A 16,118-nucleotide genomic window follows, 5' to 3' on the forward strand; every position below is an offset into this window, starting at 1 on the left:
ACACCCACTGATTTTTTTTTTTTAGGTATAGTTTTTTCAATTCTGAAATCTCCATTTAGTTTTTTATAGTTTATATTACACTTCTTCCAGTAGTGTTTGCCTTCCTCTCATGGAACGTAGTTATAATCGTTGCTATAAAGTCTCCGACTGGTAATTCTAACATCTGGTTCATCTTTGTTGGCATCTGTTGATTGTTTGTTCCCTGGAGAATCGATCACATTTTCCTGTTTGTAAGCCAACTAATTTTGGATCTTGGGCATTTTGAAGACAGTGTTGTGAGACTCTGGGTCCTATTAAAGTCTTCTGGAGAATGTTTTCATTTTCTTGAAGGCATACAACCAAAGAGGGTAGATTCAGACTCTGAGTTCTGTTTCACCTTCTTTGGATGACAGTGTCAGTTAAAGTTTTCAAAGCTTTGCTGTGCTGTCTGGGGTCTGTCTCATGCATATGAGATATGCTCAGGACTTGTGTCCATTTGTACACAGAATTCAGGTATCCTCATCTTCCAGCTTTGAGTGTGCATGAGTCGGGGGGAGGGGTCCCTTTTCTTGTCCTGACCAGCTAGGTGAGGTTTCTTTCAGGTTCTTGTTAGCTGTACCTTCTCCAGAGTTCCTTGAATGGGATTTAAAATTATGTTCAAACTAGAAAAGGTAACAGGAAATCACCTCCACATGCCTACGTTCTTCAGTTCTTTTCCTCTATCTGCTTGCTCTTGTTTATTTTCAGTGTTCAGGTTACTACTTTTTGTATTTAGTCCAGAGTTTTTAGTTGTAGTCATTGGGAAACACAAACTATGGTGTGTTTACTCCATCTTGATGGATCATGTTAGGTTTTTAATTGGCATTTAAAACTACTGAAAAGTAAATTGTAAATATCTGTGGCACAGATAAGTTCTGACCATTTTTATTTTCTGCTGGTTTAAGTTATTTGAGTTTTAAAAATATTTTCTTTCATTGAAGCAACATGGCTTTAAAATATTATATGTTTCAGGTGTTTAAGTTACTTGGTATTTAAAATATCAGATTCTCTAGTTGAAGAAGCTTGCTCATTTAAATGTAGAAGAATGTAAGGCATCTTGTTTGGACAAATAAAACAAACAATGATCATTCTTTCTTTTATTATTCTCTTGGCTAACACACCAGATTAAAATACACATATCTTTTCAAAGTGAAGGTGTTGTGAATGGTTTTGAAGTACTGGTATCTGTCTTGTTTTGAAAATAGTAAAGTGAAATGTAAAACTTTTAAAACAAGTGAAATATTTGCTTGAATTAACTACCTCTAAAGAACATAAAAAGAAATAATACATTTGTCATTTCTCAAAAGCTGAATTATTCAAATTATAAGTTAAGCCTTATAAATTTGTTATGCCTTTCCTTTGAAAAGCAAATGAAATTTTTGATTAAAATGTTTTGTGATTTTATTCACATAGACACAAATTTTTTGTCTTTTCTTTACATGTAAAGACTAATTCCTGGTTAAATCATTTAAGGAAGTATGTTAAGTGAATTTTATTTTTCAAAGTTCTATTGATAAGTATTAATAAATATGCATACTAACTGATATAGGTATGCATACTAATTAATGTTTATAAGGAGACCAGGCAATTCTTTATTTGTAATCATTATATGCCTTTTTGATTTTATTGTGAAAAGGTAATCTTAAAAGAAAGCTGTTTTTGAACAGAAAAACATTTAAAGAGGTTTTTGAAATCTGTATATAAATTAAAGTAGCAAATTAGGCTTTAAGGATCATGTTCTTTATATATTTTTTATTCTGTCTGAAATGTCACATAACTAGGAATGGGATTATATCTTTCATTTTTAATGTGTGACAGTGTTTATTTAGATCTTTGATTCAAGTTTAGACTCTCATCCTTCTTACATTGAACTCTGTATGTGACTTGTGACCTGAATTAAGGAGAGATTTTATTTAGAAAAATGGCAAATTTGGATCCATTTTGAAGTGGTTTATAATTTTGGTTTGTAATTCATCAGCGATTAGAATTAGACATTTTCATAATTTTTAAAAATTTACTTCCTTCTCTTTCTTGAAATTAGGTGCTCTGTGGATGTGTATAGTTTTAAACCCCCACTGCAAGCTGGAACAGAAGGCCAGTTGGCTAAAACAGTTGAAAAAGTGGAACAGTGTTGATGTCTGTCCATGGGAAGATGGGAATCATGGCAGTGAATTACCCAATTTAACCAATGCTCTGCCTCAGGGTGCAAATGCCAATCAAGGTGAGTCCTTAGTGATATTCTGTTTATTTGTATCTGCCTAATTGTACATAAATGTTTCTAATAGTAGTTCCAATATATGTGGGAAAGTTGTTTTACTCATGGAAGAAATTACTGTACCTCAAGAACTTTATATATTTTGTGAATGAGATTGTGTGTGTTAATTTTTACTTGAGAGTTATATGTTTTTCCCCATATCCGTCATAATACAGATGAATATAATAAGTGTATGTTAAAATTTGCCTGTTACTTAGTTTGAATATTTATCTAACTTAAAATATCATGGAATAGAATGTAGTGTAATATATTTTATGAAACAAAATATTGAGAGACATATGGGTGTTTTGGGGAGCTGTGTGTTTTTATCTCCATCAATTCATGTTTGGGCTACTGTGAATTTAATCAGTTAAAAAATTCTTAGAATTAAAAATGTAAATGTTTTATGACTGGGCTAGAGGGATATAGGATGCTATTGGTATTTGGACTAGGGGAAGAACTCTTTATTGTGAAAGATTGTCTAGCATACTTGTTCCTATGTACCCTTAAGTTAATAGTTCCCTCCAATCCTAGGGACAACTAAGAAAAACTCCCCCCCACCTGACTCCCTTTTTTGCTTTTCTGAATCCCCTCCACCCCCATATCTACCATTTTGCTCCTATGGAATTTTCTCTCCTTTTTCAGAACCAGATTTCTAAAGTAGTTTAATTAATTCTTGCATATAAAAATTTCATTCATGAGTTCATGTCACTATTTGCATGATTTGTTTATTATAGGAAAGCTTGAAAGACTTTTTAAATTGTGGTAGATTCAAGATAGGATCCAGAATCTAGATTGTTGTTTTCTATATCCTAGCCCCGTATAGAACTGGTGCTACTAGAAAGAGCTGGACAATGTGCTGAGTTTGAATGTGATGTTCACATAGTGTTTTCAGTCTCTACAGAGAAAGAAAATGATAAATCATACTCCTTTGGGACTTGTCCAATCAAAAAGCAGGTTTAGGACTTGGGAAAGATGATTGTCTGGCTCTGCTTTGTCTAGAGATATTTGCCTTGGGAATTCAGTATTTGAAATCTGTCATATCTTTATTGCCCATGATGCTTTTATTTAATAACAAAAGAAAATAAATTTACCCCTCGTAGCACAAATTTTTTCCAGTAGCTCAGTGTTTTCAAGTCCGGTAATTCAACATTTATTCTCCTCCATTGCTAGGAAAGAGTATGCCTGATCTATATCAGCACTATCTTTAATCCCCTTCTACTTAATTATGTTTGCAGCTTTCTCTGTTTTATTCCCTGTCTGCTTTCTTGCACTACCATTATAACGTTTTAACACTTTTACTTTCCCTTTGGTTTATGTTCCTCTTGGTTAAACATGACTATTCCATAGATTTAAGAAGCAGGTAGAAGTGGTCCAGCTTCCAGATGAATATTTATGGTTTGTCCCAGGGATCTGAAGTCAGGCCCTAGCTTCTGATGGCAGTATTGATAGTTGTTGTGCCTAAAGGCACCAAGGCTCCTGCTTTTACCAGAGCACCCACATTCTCCTGAGGGCCTGTCAGAAGGGACACCTTGGCAGTGGGCCTCTGGTGCTCAGCCTGCAATGCTTTTTTGGAGGGTGCAGGGGACTTACTCATGAGATAGCGTGTGGTGTCCATCGCAGAGTAGAACAGAGGTTGGAGCTGAACAGTGAGCATGTGTGAAGGACCACGGGCAGAATTACACAAGCTGACACATTTGAGTAAATTTAAAGGGCAAATCAGGCTCTGTCTTAGCTTAGATTATTTGTTATCATCAATTAACAACCACATATTTGAGTCCACACACTTTAAAAGAGTAATTTTCTTTAAATGATACCAGAATGATAGTTTTATGATTTTTATTTTTAATAAAAGAACTCACTCCCTTTTTTGCTTTTCTGAAATTTCCCAAATTTTTTTTTGCCTGCATGTATTAATGTTATGTCTACTTTATTAAAAATTTCTTATGCATTTGTGTATTTATCATTTAAAAATTTGGTTAAGATGTTTCTCATTTCCATATTATGCAAAAACCAAAAACAGACATCTAAGATTAAAATGGAACAAAATTTGACCTAATCAGACCAACTTTTAGTTTACGTATCTTTTTAGTCTTTGTGTGCATAATCAGTTCTTTGTTGCCCTGTTACAATAGAACTCTATATCTTTCATTTTCATTTAAATGTTATTTCATTAGCATTTTGACTTTTTCTGTTATGATTGGTTTTATTGGCTACTTGGAGCCAACCACTATTAAAGTCCTGGTGTATGTCCTATACCTCTCTGTGTGCTCATATATTTACATACAAACATGTGAAAAGTTAGGGTTTTAATTTTTTAAAAAAGAATCATATTCTGGGCCTTCCCTGGTGGCGCAGCGGTTGAGTGCTGGGCTGCGAGGCTGCCCGCAGCCTCTGCAGCACCGGTTCATTCCCCGGCCGCTGGCGAGGGTCCCACAAAAAAAAAAAAAAAGAAAGAAAAAAAGGAATCATATTCTTCTTGCTTTTATTATTGGTACATCAGTGAGTAAAGTCAACAGGTAGACCTAATTTTTTTAATATATGCGTAATACTGTTTCAGCATTGTCTAAGTGTTTAATTCTGTTTCTATGATTTGAGCAAAATAATTGAAGAGACAAAGCCATTTAAAAATATTTGAGATTTGGACTTTGGACTATTTGATCAAAAAATGGAACCATTTTCTTGTTGCATTAGGGTATATTTATTCTGCTCATCGAAAAACCCTGGTATATTCAAAAGACCCTTAAATGTAGGGCCCTCTTGGGCCTCCCTGGTGGCGCAAGGGTTAAAGACAGCGCTGTCAAGCTATCACCAACCTCTGCAGCAGAGTTGGATCCCGGGCCAGGGAGCTGTCCACATGGCACAGCAGACCTCTCCTGTCTTGCCTGCTGCTTTCCTCAGAGTGCACTTCAGTAGATCTGCCTGTTCTGTTCCCCTACTCTGTCTCTGGTAAATCCTCTTACCTCCCCTGCACCTCTGGCTTACACCCCAGTTCTTGTATGCATAACTAAATAAATCTTTAAAAAAAAAAAAAACCAAGTAGGACCCTCTCTTCCCATTTGTGAAGCATACCTCTGTCTGTTAGCAAGTAGCAAGGAATCTGGGCAGGGGCCATAACAGATATATCAGTATTTATGCCCCCCAATTATCTTTTATCCATGCATTTTGCTACATCTCCCATTCAGATAGAGCTATCTACGTTGACAAGAGACAAGGTTGAAGAAATATCTCTCTGTTAAAAATCTGTTAGAAGACTTTCAGAGCAGCTGAATTAGCTGAATTTGGAGTAAGGATAGCTGTGTTTCTATATTGACTGCCATTGCCTGGCTGTGTGACCTTGGCAAGTCACTTTATTTCTCTTAATTTTTAGTCCCATCAGCAAAAGATAGGTTGGCCTAGATGAGTTCCCAGAGCTTTCCTTCTGCATTCAGTTGTTTCTGAGTTTTACAATTGTCTTTATATGTCTGTGCTTGTTAGTCAAAGCTCCAGAGGCAGGAGCATGAAACTTTATCAAAGGAAGCTCCAGATTATACTACCCATTTAGTCAAGCCTCAGAACAGTTAGGGGGAGGTGTTACTTGATCTAAGTCAAGTACACATAGTTTGTTACCTTTTCATTTGAGGCTTACTGAGGTTTGTGCCACAGTTGATGGTAAGTCTGGAGCGGGGACCTAATGGGTGGGAATGCAGGTAGAGTTTGAACTATGTTACCCAGAGGAACTGAATAATCCAAGGAGTTGGGGTGAGAATATCCTTTATTCCCCAAACATTTCTTTTCTCCGTCAGGTCCTGAAACTTGAACCCTCTTCGGAGTGTATGCTTCTGCTCTTTTGTGATACCCCGGCATACACTATGCTGGGGACGTCACACCAGTCATGGAACCTGCACAGGAGTCAGGAGGCAGCCTGTAGGGGCAAGGTAAGTGCGCTGGTTTGTTTTGTAGCTATGTTGTGTGGCTTTGTGAAATGTTAAATATATGCATTTATGCCCTTTGGGATATAAAGTGGCATTTAATCAGTTTATATCCCAAGAAGCATAATAGTTTTAATTGTGCAAAACCGCACAATATAGTTAAAAAATACAACCAAAAGCACAACCCTTATGCATATCTTTAAAGGCTGACTGCATCTTCCTGAAAGGTTCCATGGCTGGTGTCCCATCTCTTGCATAGTGTTTGTGAGAGCTGTTGATTCCATCAGGGCAGCCCAGCACAGCACCTCAGAAGTGGGGAGCAGTGAGTTCTCATGCAATTTTTTTTTTTTTTTTTTTTTTTTTTTTGTGCCGAGTGCCTCTGTTGAGTGTATTTGGCATGGAAACTAGACTTGACATTCTTTTTGCAGGATGCCTTTAACCTTAGCTTTGATGGCTGCAGAGTGTTTGTGTTTGATAAATCAAGTGACTGAATGGTGGCTCTTGGGCTGACTTGCCTCCCAGTATTAGGACATGAGAGTATTCACCCTTCATCCTTCTGCTTAGGGGGTGCAGGACAATGTGTGTGGGTGTGTTCGTGAACATCTGGCCACAAAATGGTATGACTGATTTATTTACATGTGAATAATAGCTGACACGGCTTTCTGAATTGTGGAAAAAACAGATTCATCGAACAGGCCACACCGGACAGTGTTCACCCGAGCTATTGAGGCATGCGATCTCCACTGGCAGGATAGCCACTTGCAGCACATTATCAGCAGTGACCTATACACCAACTACTGTTACCATGACGACACTGAAAACTCCCTCTTTGACTCCCGCGGGTGGCCCCTCTGGCATGGTAAGTGGCCAAACCGGAAAGACATTTCCATGACTTACTTCTTTGTTTAGTTTCTATAGCGTTATTGGAGTGGGTGGTAGAAGAGTTGAGGGATTCAATGGAGATGGATGAATGCTTGGCAATAGGAGCTGAGTTTTTCATTCAAATCTGAATTTAAAAATGGTTTCTTGTGTCTTTTTAATAGTATTAAGGGGAAAAACATCTTACTATTAAATCCTGTTTTTCTAGATATATCTGACAATGACAACTTTCCCCCTTAACTTTTTGTTTTAGAACATGTTCCTACAGCCTGTGCAAGAGTGGATGCATTACGTTCTCATGGGTATCCCCGAGAAGCACTGAGACTAGCAATAGCTATTGTGAACACATTAAGACGACAACAACAGAAACAGTTGGAATTGTTCCGAACTCAAAAAAAAGGTGAATGTGAAGGAGTTTGTTTCCTTTGGAATGAAATTCTTGGTGATGACATCATTAGATTTTGTGCTCTTTGGGGAAGAAAGGGCTTTTAAAATTAGAAGGCTAAGGTGGCTTTATTCACCCAGTGAAAAACCTCTTAGCTGATCTGTGAGAAATTTTAGATGTGTGTTTTCTTCCCTGGTTGACTATTGTAAGAAAGTAAGATTAAAAACAATCTTAAATTAGTTTGTGTTCTAAGGAGGAGGGTTTTTTTTTTAATTGTGTGAATAACTAATTTAGTATATCTGAATTATCTAAAATGCAAGTAGCCAGATACCTTATTTTGTGAAAGTGCTTTTTAATTCTTAATAGTAAAGCCTATGTGTAGGTAGACTGCCTGTGTTTGAACCTTAGCAATAGGTACCAGTAGGGAGACCTTAGACAGTGACTTGACCTCTCTGTGATTTAGATTCCTCATCTGTGTAATGGGGCTCAGTGGAGTACCTATTGCTTAGAGTTGTTGAGAAGGTTAGGCTAGTTAAGTCTAATAAAGCACTTAGAACAGGGCCTGGCACAGTATGTAAGCACTCTAAAACTTTTTAATTGTATTAATTATCAAAAGTTGTTGAAATTGGCTGGAGGTTGCAGCTAGTGTTCAACTTGTAATATTATCGATATTGGAAATACTAATGTTAACTAACATTACCATTTATATGATGAAAGAAAAGTCCAAAGTTACTATCTGAACTAAATAAAGGGGGGGTTTCCATAGGCTTGGAATGTGATATTTCTGAGAATCATTATTTTTCCCACTTCTACATATTCTTCATATCATCACTGACAGTCAAATGTGCTTGCAAAATATGTTCCTAGAATCGTGTGAAAAATTTTTGTGAAGTTCCCCTTCCCCTCAAACATATACACTGAAGGCCAAAAATTGCTTGCTTCTGAAAAGTATAAGGACAATCAGGCAAAGAGAGTGAAGCACTTTTATTTTGCAAAAAGAGAGCTTACTCATGCATATCTGATTTTTTGAAATTATCATCACTTTACTAAGAAATGTTGTTTTAATTGTATTCAATAAAAATGTTATAATATTTAAGAAATACAAAGTTTAAAAAAGTTCATGTAGTTAGAGTGTATGTTAAATTAGACTCCTCTGATTATCCTTGAGGCCATTCTTAGACTTAATTTGTTTTATCTGTAAGCACTGAAAAGTTATTTCAGGCTTTTTTTGTTTTTAAACCACCCATCCTCTCCCAAGGAAGGTCACTCCCTATTCACATAACACATGCTGGCTTCCACTCAACAGGTCCCCTTAGACTAATGACATAGATTTATTCTGTACTTCTGTGTGCCCAGAAAGTGTCTGTGTGAAAAGTACAAGGCAGGATCCTGCTCTGTGCTAGGCAGTCTCTTCCCCAGCCTTCCTCACCCCAACAAAGATTTCCTAGTCTCTGGTAGCTGTATTATGTTACAAAAGACTTTCCAAATGTTGTTTTTGTTTTTACATCTACAATGTTACACCTTGACCTACAATTAAGAAAACTGGGCAGAGTCATAAAATATGACTTTGTAGAAAATGAAGTAAGCTTTGTTTCTCAAAATTTTCGGTGTAAGTAGTAATGTTAACTCAATACCCTGAATGAATACCCTTAATACCATGAATTAAATAGATTTTGGGAACTGTCTTGGGAAGTTAGTACCATTTATATATATTTACAAATGAACCTTTGGAACTCAAAATAGTTTCACAAGTTGGGAATTATACCTTTGTTTTTTAATTAGAGAGGAATTTTCAATGGAATTTAATACTAATTTGTCAGAATGCCACTATTAAATGGTGCAGACTTTCTCTCCCTGACTCCATCATCTCTCAATTCCCTTTTCTTGCACAGAGCTACCCCATAAAAGCATCACATCGATAACCAATCTGGAAGGCTGGGTTGGACACCCCCTGGACCCTGTGGGTACTCTTTTCAGCAGCCTTATGGAAGCCTGTCATGTTGATGATGAAAGCTTCTCTGGGTTCTCAGATTTTACAGGTAAAAAAACATTGACTTCTGTCTCATGTGCTTTTTTCTAAACTCCAAGTAGCATCTGTTGTTGTTTCTCTTCAGTTTGTTTCATGAATCCATATGGTTAACAGTACCCATAGTTAGCAGAAGAGCAAAGAAATGAGCACCCTCATGCTTTTTAGACAGACTTCTATAAACTAGGAAAAGTCTTAGTGTCCATAGCTGGCAGTTTGTGTCAGGAACCTTAGAAATATTCAACCCATGTAGTCAGTGATTCTGCATCTAAGAATTTATTTACAGTTATGACTGTTTTCCGGTATAAAGACATAAAATAAAGTGTGTCATATAGCATTTAGAAGTAGAAATATAGTTTAGTTGCTTTTTTAATTTGTCTTTCCATTGAAATGACTTATTTATTTAAATAAAATACTTAGTCGACTTTAAGTACTAAATGTCATTAAAATTTTTGCATCATACATACCTTTCAAGCAGTTTTGAGATTTCCCTTTGGCCTCTTGAGACTTAACAATTATCCCTAAAAATGACTGTCAAGGGCAGTTTGCAAAGCTTGGGAAGGAGAAGGAGATTGTTTCTTCTACTGCTCCTGTGACAGTGTAAGCTCAGGGGGGGTTAGTTATTGTGCCCCTCAATCCTTTCTCCTGTGGTGGTTGCCTTCATAGATTATATATGGGTGACCCAAATTCTGTCAGGAGGTGAAAGTTATGACACTGAATTTTCTTGATTAGGTGGTTGGTATTGAAGTTTTTCAAATTTCTAAATAGAGACAAGAGACTGCTCAAAAAAATCATTCCTCTTGTGATGACTGATGTCTATTGGATAACAAGAAGGACCTTGAAATTGAATTATGTATATTATATTCTCCACTATTGTCATTATAAATTTCAACATTGTAATAAAAGTATGGAAGCTTTTTTTAATACCAGGCTTTAAAAATTGGAAATTATTGCAATCATCGTATAATTTTATTCTGTTTAATTAAAACAATTTCAATCTTTAAGTATTCTTAATGTCTTTTTAGATTTATAGTTTTCATTGTGGTTCATTTTCAATGGGCGAGAACTAATTGCAGTATCTTATCCCTCAAAACACACAAAGTCATTTGTGGGATTTTTTTTTTTAATGTTGAAAACTTTTCACTTTAACCTAAGGAACATATTTTCTGGCCTTTAAATATTCATTTAAAGGAACTGGGTAAGAAAAATATCTTTACATGTCAGAATACCTGCAAAAGTAATTTCGTAACTCTGAATTTTGTGTGTGTGTGTGACATTTTACAGAGAACATGGGACAGTGCAAGTCTCTGGAATACCAGCATCTACCTGCACACAAATTCTTAGAAGAAGGGGAATCCTATTTAACGCTAGCTGTGGAAGTAGCCCTGATAGGACTGGGACAGCAGCGTATCATGCCTGATGGGCTGTACACACAAGAGAAAGTTTGCCGAAATGAGGAGCAGCTCATTTCCAAGCTTCAGGAAATTGAATTGGATGACACACTGGTGAAAATTTTTCGCAAGCAAGCAGTCTTCCTATTAGAAGGTAGTTTGAATAAAGAAGTTTTCCACTTATTAGCCAACTTTATTTAGTTGCTAAGTGTTCTTCAGTTGGGATACTTTCAAATGCATTTAATATGATCGTTACCCTGATTGGTATGGTCACTTAGCATCATAGGCATGTTCACTATCCAAAAAATTGTTACTTAATTTTTTATCACTTTAATTAAAAAATGTAGCTGTTTAGTTTTGTATCATTTCACTTAGGTAGTCATGTCCTGGGTCACTCTAATACGAGCAGCTGTTAGAAATGAACCCCATTTTTGAACAAGTTTTGAAAAGGACTGCCTTATTTAGGTTGTATTGTTCCTGAGATAGATGTAGGTTTGATATTTAGTGAGTTATTACTGCTAGTAACTTTATTCCTACTTGTTAGGTCAGTTAAATAATAAAATGGAAATTGGTTGGTATTCCTCCAAATTATTGGCTGACATCTGGATCTTGACTATGTCATTTGCTCACACTAACAAAGGACTCAAGGCTGTAAGAGTGAATTTCCACTGTGCTAATTATTTCAGAGAATTCATTAGGCATAGACTCACCAAGTTACAAGTTTCATAGACTCTCTAAGGCAAAGTGGAATATTTTTCTTTATACAAGGTTCAGAATCTAAGAGTCCTAACAAATTTTGACTGGCATTACAAATAATTTTTTTTTTCTTGAAAAGAGTAAGGGTGATTAGTGTAGTGTAACCTGAGTGAATGTTCAAATTTAGGTGATATCTAATTGATAAGCTTGCCCCTATCCCTCAAGTACATGTGCGTTACTGTGGGATTCTCTGTGATTGATAGGTTCATAAAGTGCTGTATCATCTTATATTCAGAACTGTTATATATAAAGAAGGGATTTGAAGAAAATAGCATTTCAAAATATCTTTTTTTGTTTGAAACTAAGACCTATTTGAAAGAAAATATTTTCATCAATTATATATTTATGTGTTTTAGAAAATGCACTTCAAAGGGAAAATTTTTCAAATAATATGCTTGATTTTGGTTAAAACTCATTGTAGTTATTTGAAGCAGTGTATTGAAGTTCATTTTTTTTTTCTGAAGATAAAAATGGCCTGTCTGGGCAAATTTCAAGTGATCTTGATTATTTCATTATTGTTTTCTTTTCGTTTCCCCCTATATAATTCCTTTTACTATAACCGATATCATTAACTGCAAGCTTTTTCTTAACTGTCACTGGCTATGGGTAACTAACTTTTGATTTCTGTTACACTCAAGGATAGGGAGAGTATTTTTCAAAGTTGATAGTTTGACACTTTGTTTATAATACACTTTTTTACTTGTCTCCATATTCATTACTCATGAAATTTTTTTACTTGGCCTTAGTCTTTTTTTTAATGTAGTCTTAGTGTATCCCTCCTCATTAGACATTTTTATGACTGCCTGATAAAGCAGCACTATTGACTTATCGCAGCCTCCTCTCCTTTCCTGGCCCTGCTAGGCCTGTGAAGAGAGGGCGGCATAGGACAGGAAGCAGTCCAAGGGGAAGCTGGAGGACCAGTTTCAATAAACTCCGGAAGATAAGTGCTCCATTACTGAGTTAACTGCACTGGGGCACAGAGTCCTTTGCGCATTTGCACTCTTTGATTGCATGTGCAAATTAGTCAGCCCACTCAGATATATGAAAAAGAGGAAGCAGTAACACTGCAGTGTTGCTGAGTGTTCATCTCTTCTGGACATAATCATTGGTGTATTGGATAATTGGCTATTGGAAGGGCATTTCTGGGGAACTTTGTACAAATTTCAGTTTTTCATTATTTTAGTACACTTGGGTTCAAGGATTATATTGGTTATTAATCCCAAAATTAGTTCTGTGATACCTGACTGAATGTTTCACTTGTTGAGAGACATCATAGTGAAGTGTTGATTGTGTATCCTGGTTTTCTCTGCATAGACAAAAAGGTAATTTGATGGTTTTAGGGAAACATTGGAAGAAAATAGAGGAGAAATGAAGATGGATAACCTACAAATTTTCTATAATTAGTCATTAAGTAAAAGAGATAGAGTTGGTGTCTTAGTATATTTAGGCCGCCTTAACGAAAATACAACAACCTAGTGCCTAAACAACAAAAATTTAGTTCTCACAGTTGTGAAGTCTCTGGGATGTCCAAAGTCAAAGTGCTCGTGGTTCAATTTCTGGTGAGAGGCTCTCCTGGTCTTGGAGATGGCTGCCTTCTCCCTGTGCCCTCAGAAGCAGAGAGAGTGAAAAAAGCTGTCTGATGTCTGTTCTTATAAGGACATGATTTAATCTTAAATATCAGGGCCCTACCCTGTGACTTCATTTAAACTTTATTATCTCCATAAAGGCCCTATCTCCAAATACAGTCACTCTGGGAGCTGGGGTGCTGGGGTATCAACATACGAATTGGAGCAGGACTGAAAACATTCAGTCCACAGTAGAAACAAATAATTTGACTTCATTATATGAAGCTAAAGCCAGGGCTATAATGCTTTGTCAACTTTGAAGAACCCGAGATCACTAAAACATATTTAGATGTCTTAAGAAGAAAAGTTGAATAGATTTAGGAAAATCAGAAATCTTAGGATGGATTTTAGTTTGCCTAGGTGAAAAAATTGAAGTAATTTATATGGTTTGCAAAGTACTTAAATAATGAACAATTTAAAATACTGGCCTAAAAATAAAACAATGAAATTGAAAACTAACCTTTGTTAAAATGATCTAGAATGTATCATGCTCTTTCCCAGTGCTCGGTTCAGTACATCTCTCACCAGTGCTTCTGAAATGTGTTTCGTGCATTCTGAGCTTATTGCCAGACTGGGTTTTCTCATGGAAAACAAATGTATCATGTCCTTTGAGTAGTAGTGTCATGGTTCATAATTTTAGAAATCATGAAATAGATGTTACCCAAAGGTGACATGGAAACTAATTTATTAAACACTTTTACAGTAACTAAACCTCAAAGTACCTAAGTGGAAAGTAGCTGAACTAACCATTGTGGTTTCCTTTCACAATTTATTTTAGAAGTCTATATTGCTCCTCTAAGGGCGGCATTCAGAGAGCACACTGGGGAAGTCAGCACTGCCACGATGCCTGTCGTAACTTAACTAAGAAATGAATTTTGATAGCTTAAATGTAATTTTGCTTTTAAAATTGGTCTTTTGGAACCCCAAAAATGGTAGAATTCCAGTTGATTTCTTTTTTTTCTTTTGCCTATGGTGAGAATCAATTCTTCTAACCACCTTCTTCTTATTACAAGCAACAATAAAATTTTTGTATTGGGATTTGTGATTCAGAATCCCTGCCCGTTGCTCCCCATTAAGGCAGAACACTCTTTTCTGGAAACCTGCTTGGGCCCAGGAAAAGGTTCCAAAGTTAAGCTGCAGAGTCATCTGTGCATTTGAAAATCTGGATGCTCATCTGTCACACATTGAAAGAGGATGTTTCTTAAATTCAGTGAGGTTTTATGCTTCGAAGAATTCCTTTCTCTGAAGCATTTATAACGTGAAAAGTTCTTTCCCTTAGCTCTCTGATTCTCATTTTAACTGTCCTATAGTTGAGGGGTTGTTCCTCAAGTGAATTCAGTATTGAATAACGCTACCCTTTAGAATCGTTTTTGACCCAAAAAAATTGTATCCCTTTCTATTATGCCCTTTAGTATTAACTTGATTAGCTTGTATATATAACTTTACATAAAAGTTTTTTTAAATACACTTAACAAGAAGTTAGACCTTTTTTAAGGAATGTAAAATGTGTGTCTTCTTCCCACAGCTGGACCATATAGTGGTTTAGGCGAAATAATCCATCGGGAGAGTGTTCCAATGCACACATTTGCCAAGTATCTCTTCACCTCCCTCCTACCTCATGATGCTGAATTGGCATACAAAATTGCACTGAGAGCAATGCGGTACGTATTCACAGCCCAGACAGGCAGGGGCATTCAGATTCCTCACTGGGAAAAATGGCTGTTAACTGACTTCTCACTCATGTGTCTTGTAGGTATCAGAAGAGCTAAACTATTATTTTTGCTTTTTGGACTATTGTGGTGGTAGTTCATGGCTTCTTTTCCTTTTGTTTTTGAGTAAGGGGTAAATTGTATGCTTAGCTACTTACCGTGGCTTTCTCCATCTTCTCCCTGAAGCTAGAATCTGCTGGTAGAGAACAAGTTCAGTCCAGATTTAATCACAAGTCAGCCATAGTTGAAAACTTCCTAAAAAACTTAATTTGGGGGAAACATTGGTAGATAATTAATATACTTGTTTGAATATGACTGAGAGGCTCCTTCACTCATGCTATAATTCCTTGCAGTGCAGGAGTCCACTGTATCACTGAAGCACCCCTGTGCTCAGCTTAAGAATGAGAGAGGATGGGACCTGTATCTGGCACTGAAGACTTCACCCCCATGGGTCTTTCAGGATCTGCTCCCCTCACTTCTGTCTGCTCTAGCCTTCCTCATTCCCTCCATTTCAATATGTTGTTTTCTACCACTGGCCTTTCTGTTTTCACTTTTTTTTAAAGTTCACCAAATTTTATTAATTCTTTCTAGGTATTTTCTAATACCTTGAAGATTATATTTTTTCAATCTCACATGTGACTTATATTCTCTAAGGACCCGAAAAGGATTACCACCTTAAAATAGGAGCTTTTCCCTTTTTTAAAAAAATTAACAGAACGCTCCCATGTTGCTAATGCAAAGTACAGGCCTCATTATAGTTACTGAAAACAAACCATGTACAAACCTAAAAGCTTGAGGTGCTGGGGAATAGTTCAATCCCATTAGAAGGTTCTCATCAAAGATTGATTCTATGTCTGCAACCAGTATAGTAGATTCAGAAACAAAACTTTGCTTGTATGTGTGGCTTATATCTCAGGAGACCTCCTCTTTTGTATCCAGTGATGAGGGGGTTGTATACCTGTAATTGTGTGACAGAGTGTTTTGAGGCAAACATCCTTCCATTTGACTTGCTTTCCTTGGCAACATGGAATCTCATTAACTATGAGAAAAACCTTATAAGTTCGTTCTTGTCTAGTCTCTAAAATAAAAATAAATTAATAATATAGACAAAAATTCTCCACCAAATTTGGTTTTTGCTGTAGAGCACAAGTTTAGGAGTTCCTG

The 16,118-nt window shown here is 36.3% G+C and overlaps 1 protein-coding gene across 3 annotated transcripts in view; it reads left to right on the plus strand.

Annotated features, from left to right (window-relative positions):
• The window catches only part of ZSWIM6 (zinc finger SWIM-type containing 6), a 176,275-nt gene that overhangs the window by 150,878 nt on the left and 9,279 nt on the right, over positions 1-16,118 (plus strand). For all 3 annotated transcript variants that reach the window (XM_054688129.1, XM_037529512.2, XM_037529511.2), the window contains 6 exons: positions 2,060-2,239; positions 6,866-7,042; positions 7,316-7,462; positions 9,340-9,486; positions 10,758-11,018; positions 14,771-14,906. In XM_054688129.1, the coding sequence (XP_054544104.1) occupies positions 2,060-2,239; positions 6,866-7,042; positions 7,316-7,462; positions 9,340-9,486; positions 10,758-11,018; positions 14,771-14,906 (1,048 nt within the window). The remainder of the gene's footprint in view (positions 1-2,059; positions 2,240-6,865; positions 7,043-7,315; positions 7,463-9,339; positions 9,487-10,757; positions 11,019-14,770; positions 14,907-16,118) is intronic.

Source organism: Talpa occidentalis, unplaced genomic scaffold (genome assembly GCF_014898055.3).
Source record: "Talpa occidentalis isolate TD23 unplaced genomic scaffold, MPIMG_talOcc4v2.1 talOcc4.6, whole genome shotgun sequence".
Taxonomy (NCBI): Eukaryota; Metazoa; Chordata; class Mammalia; order Eulipotyphla; family Talpidae; genus Talpa; species Talpa occidentalis.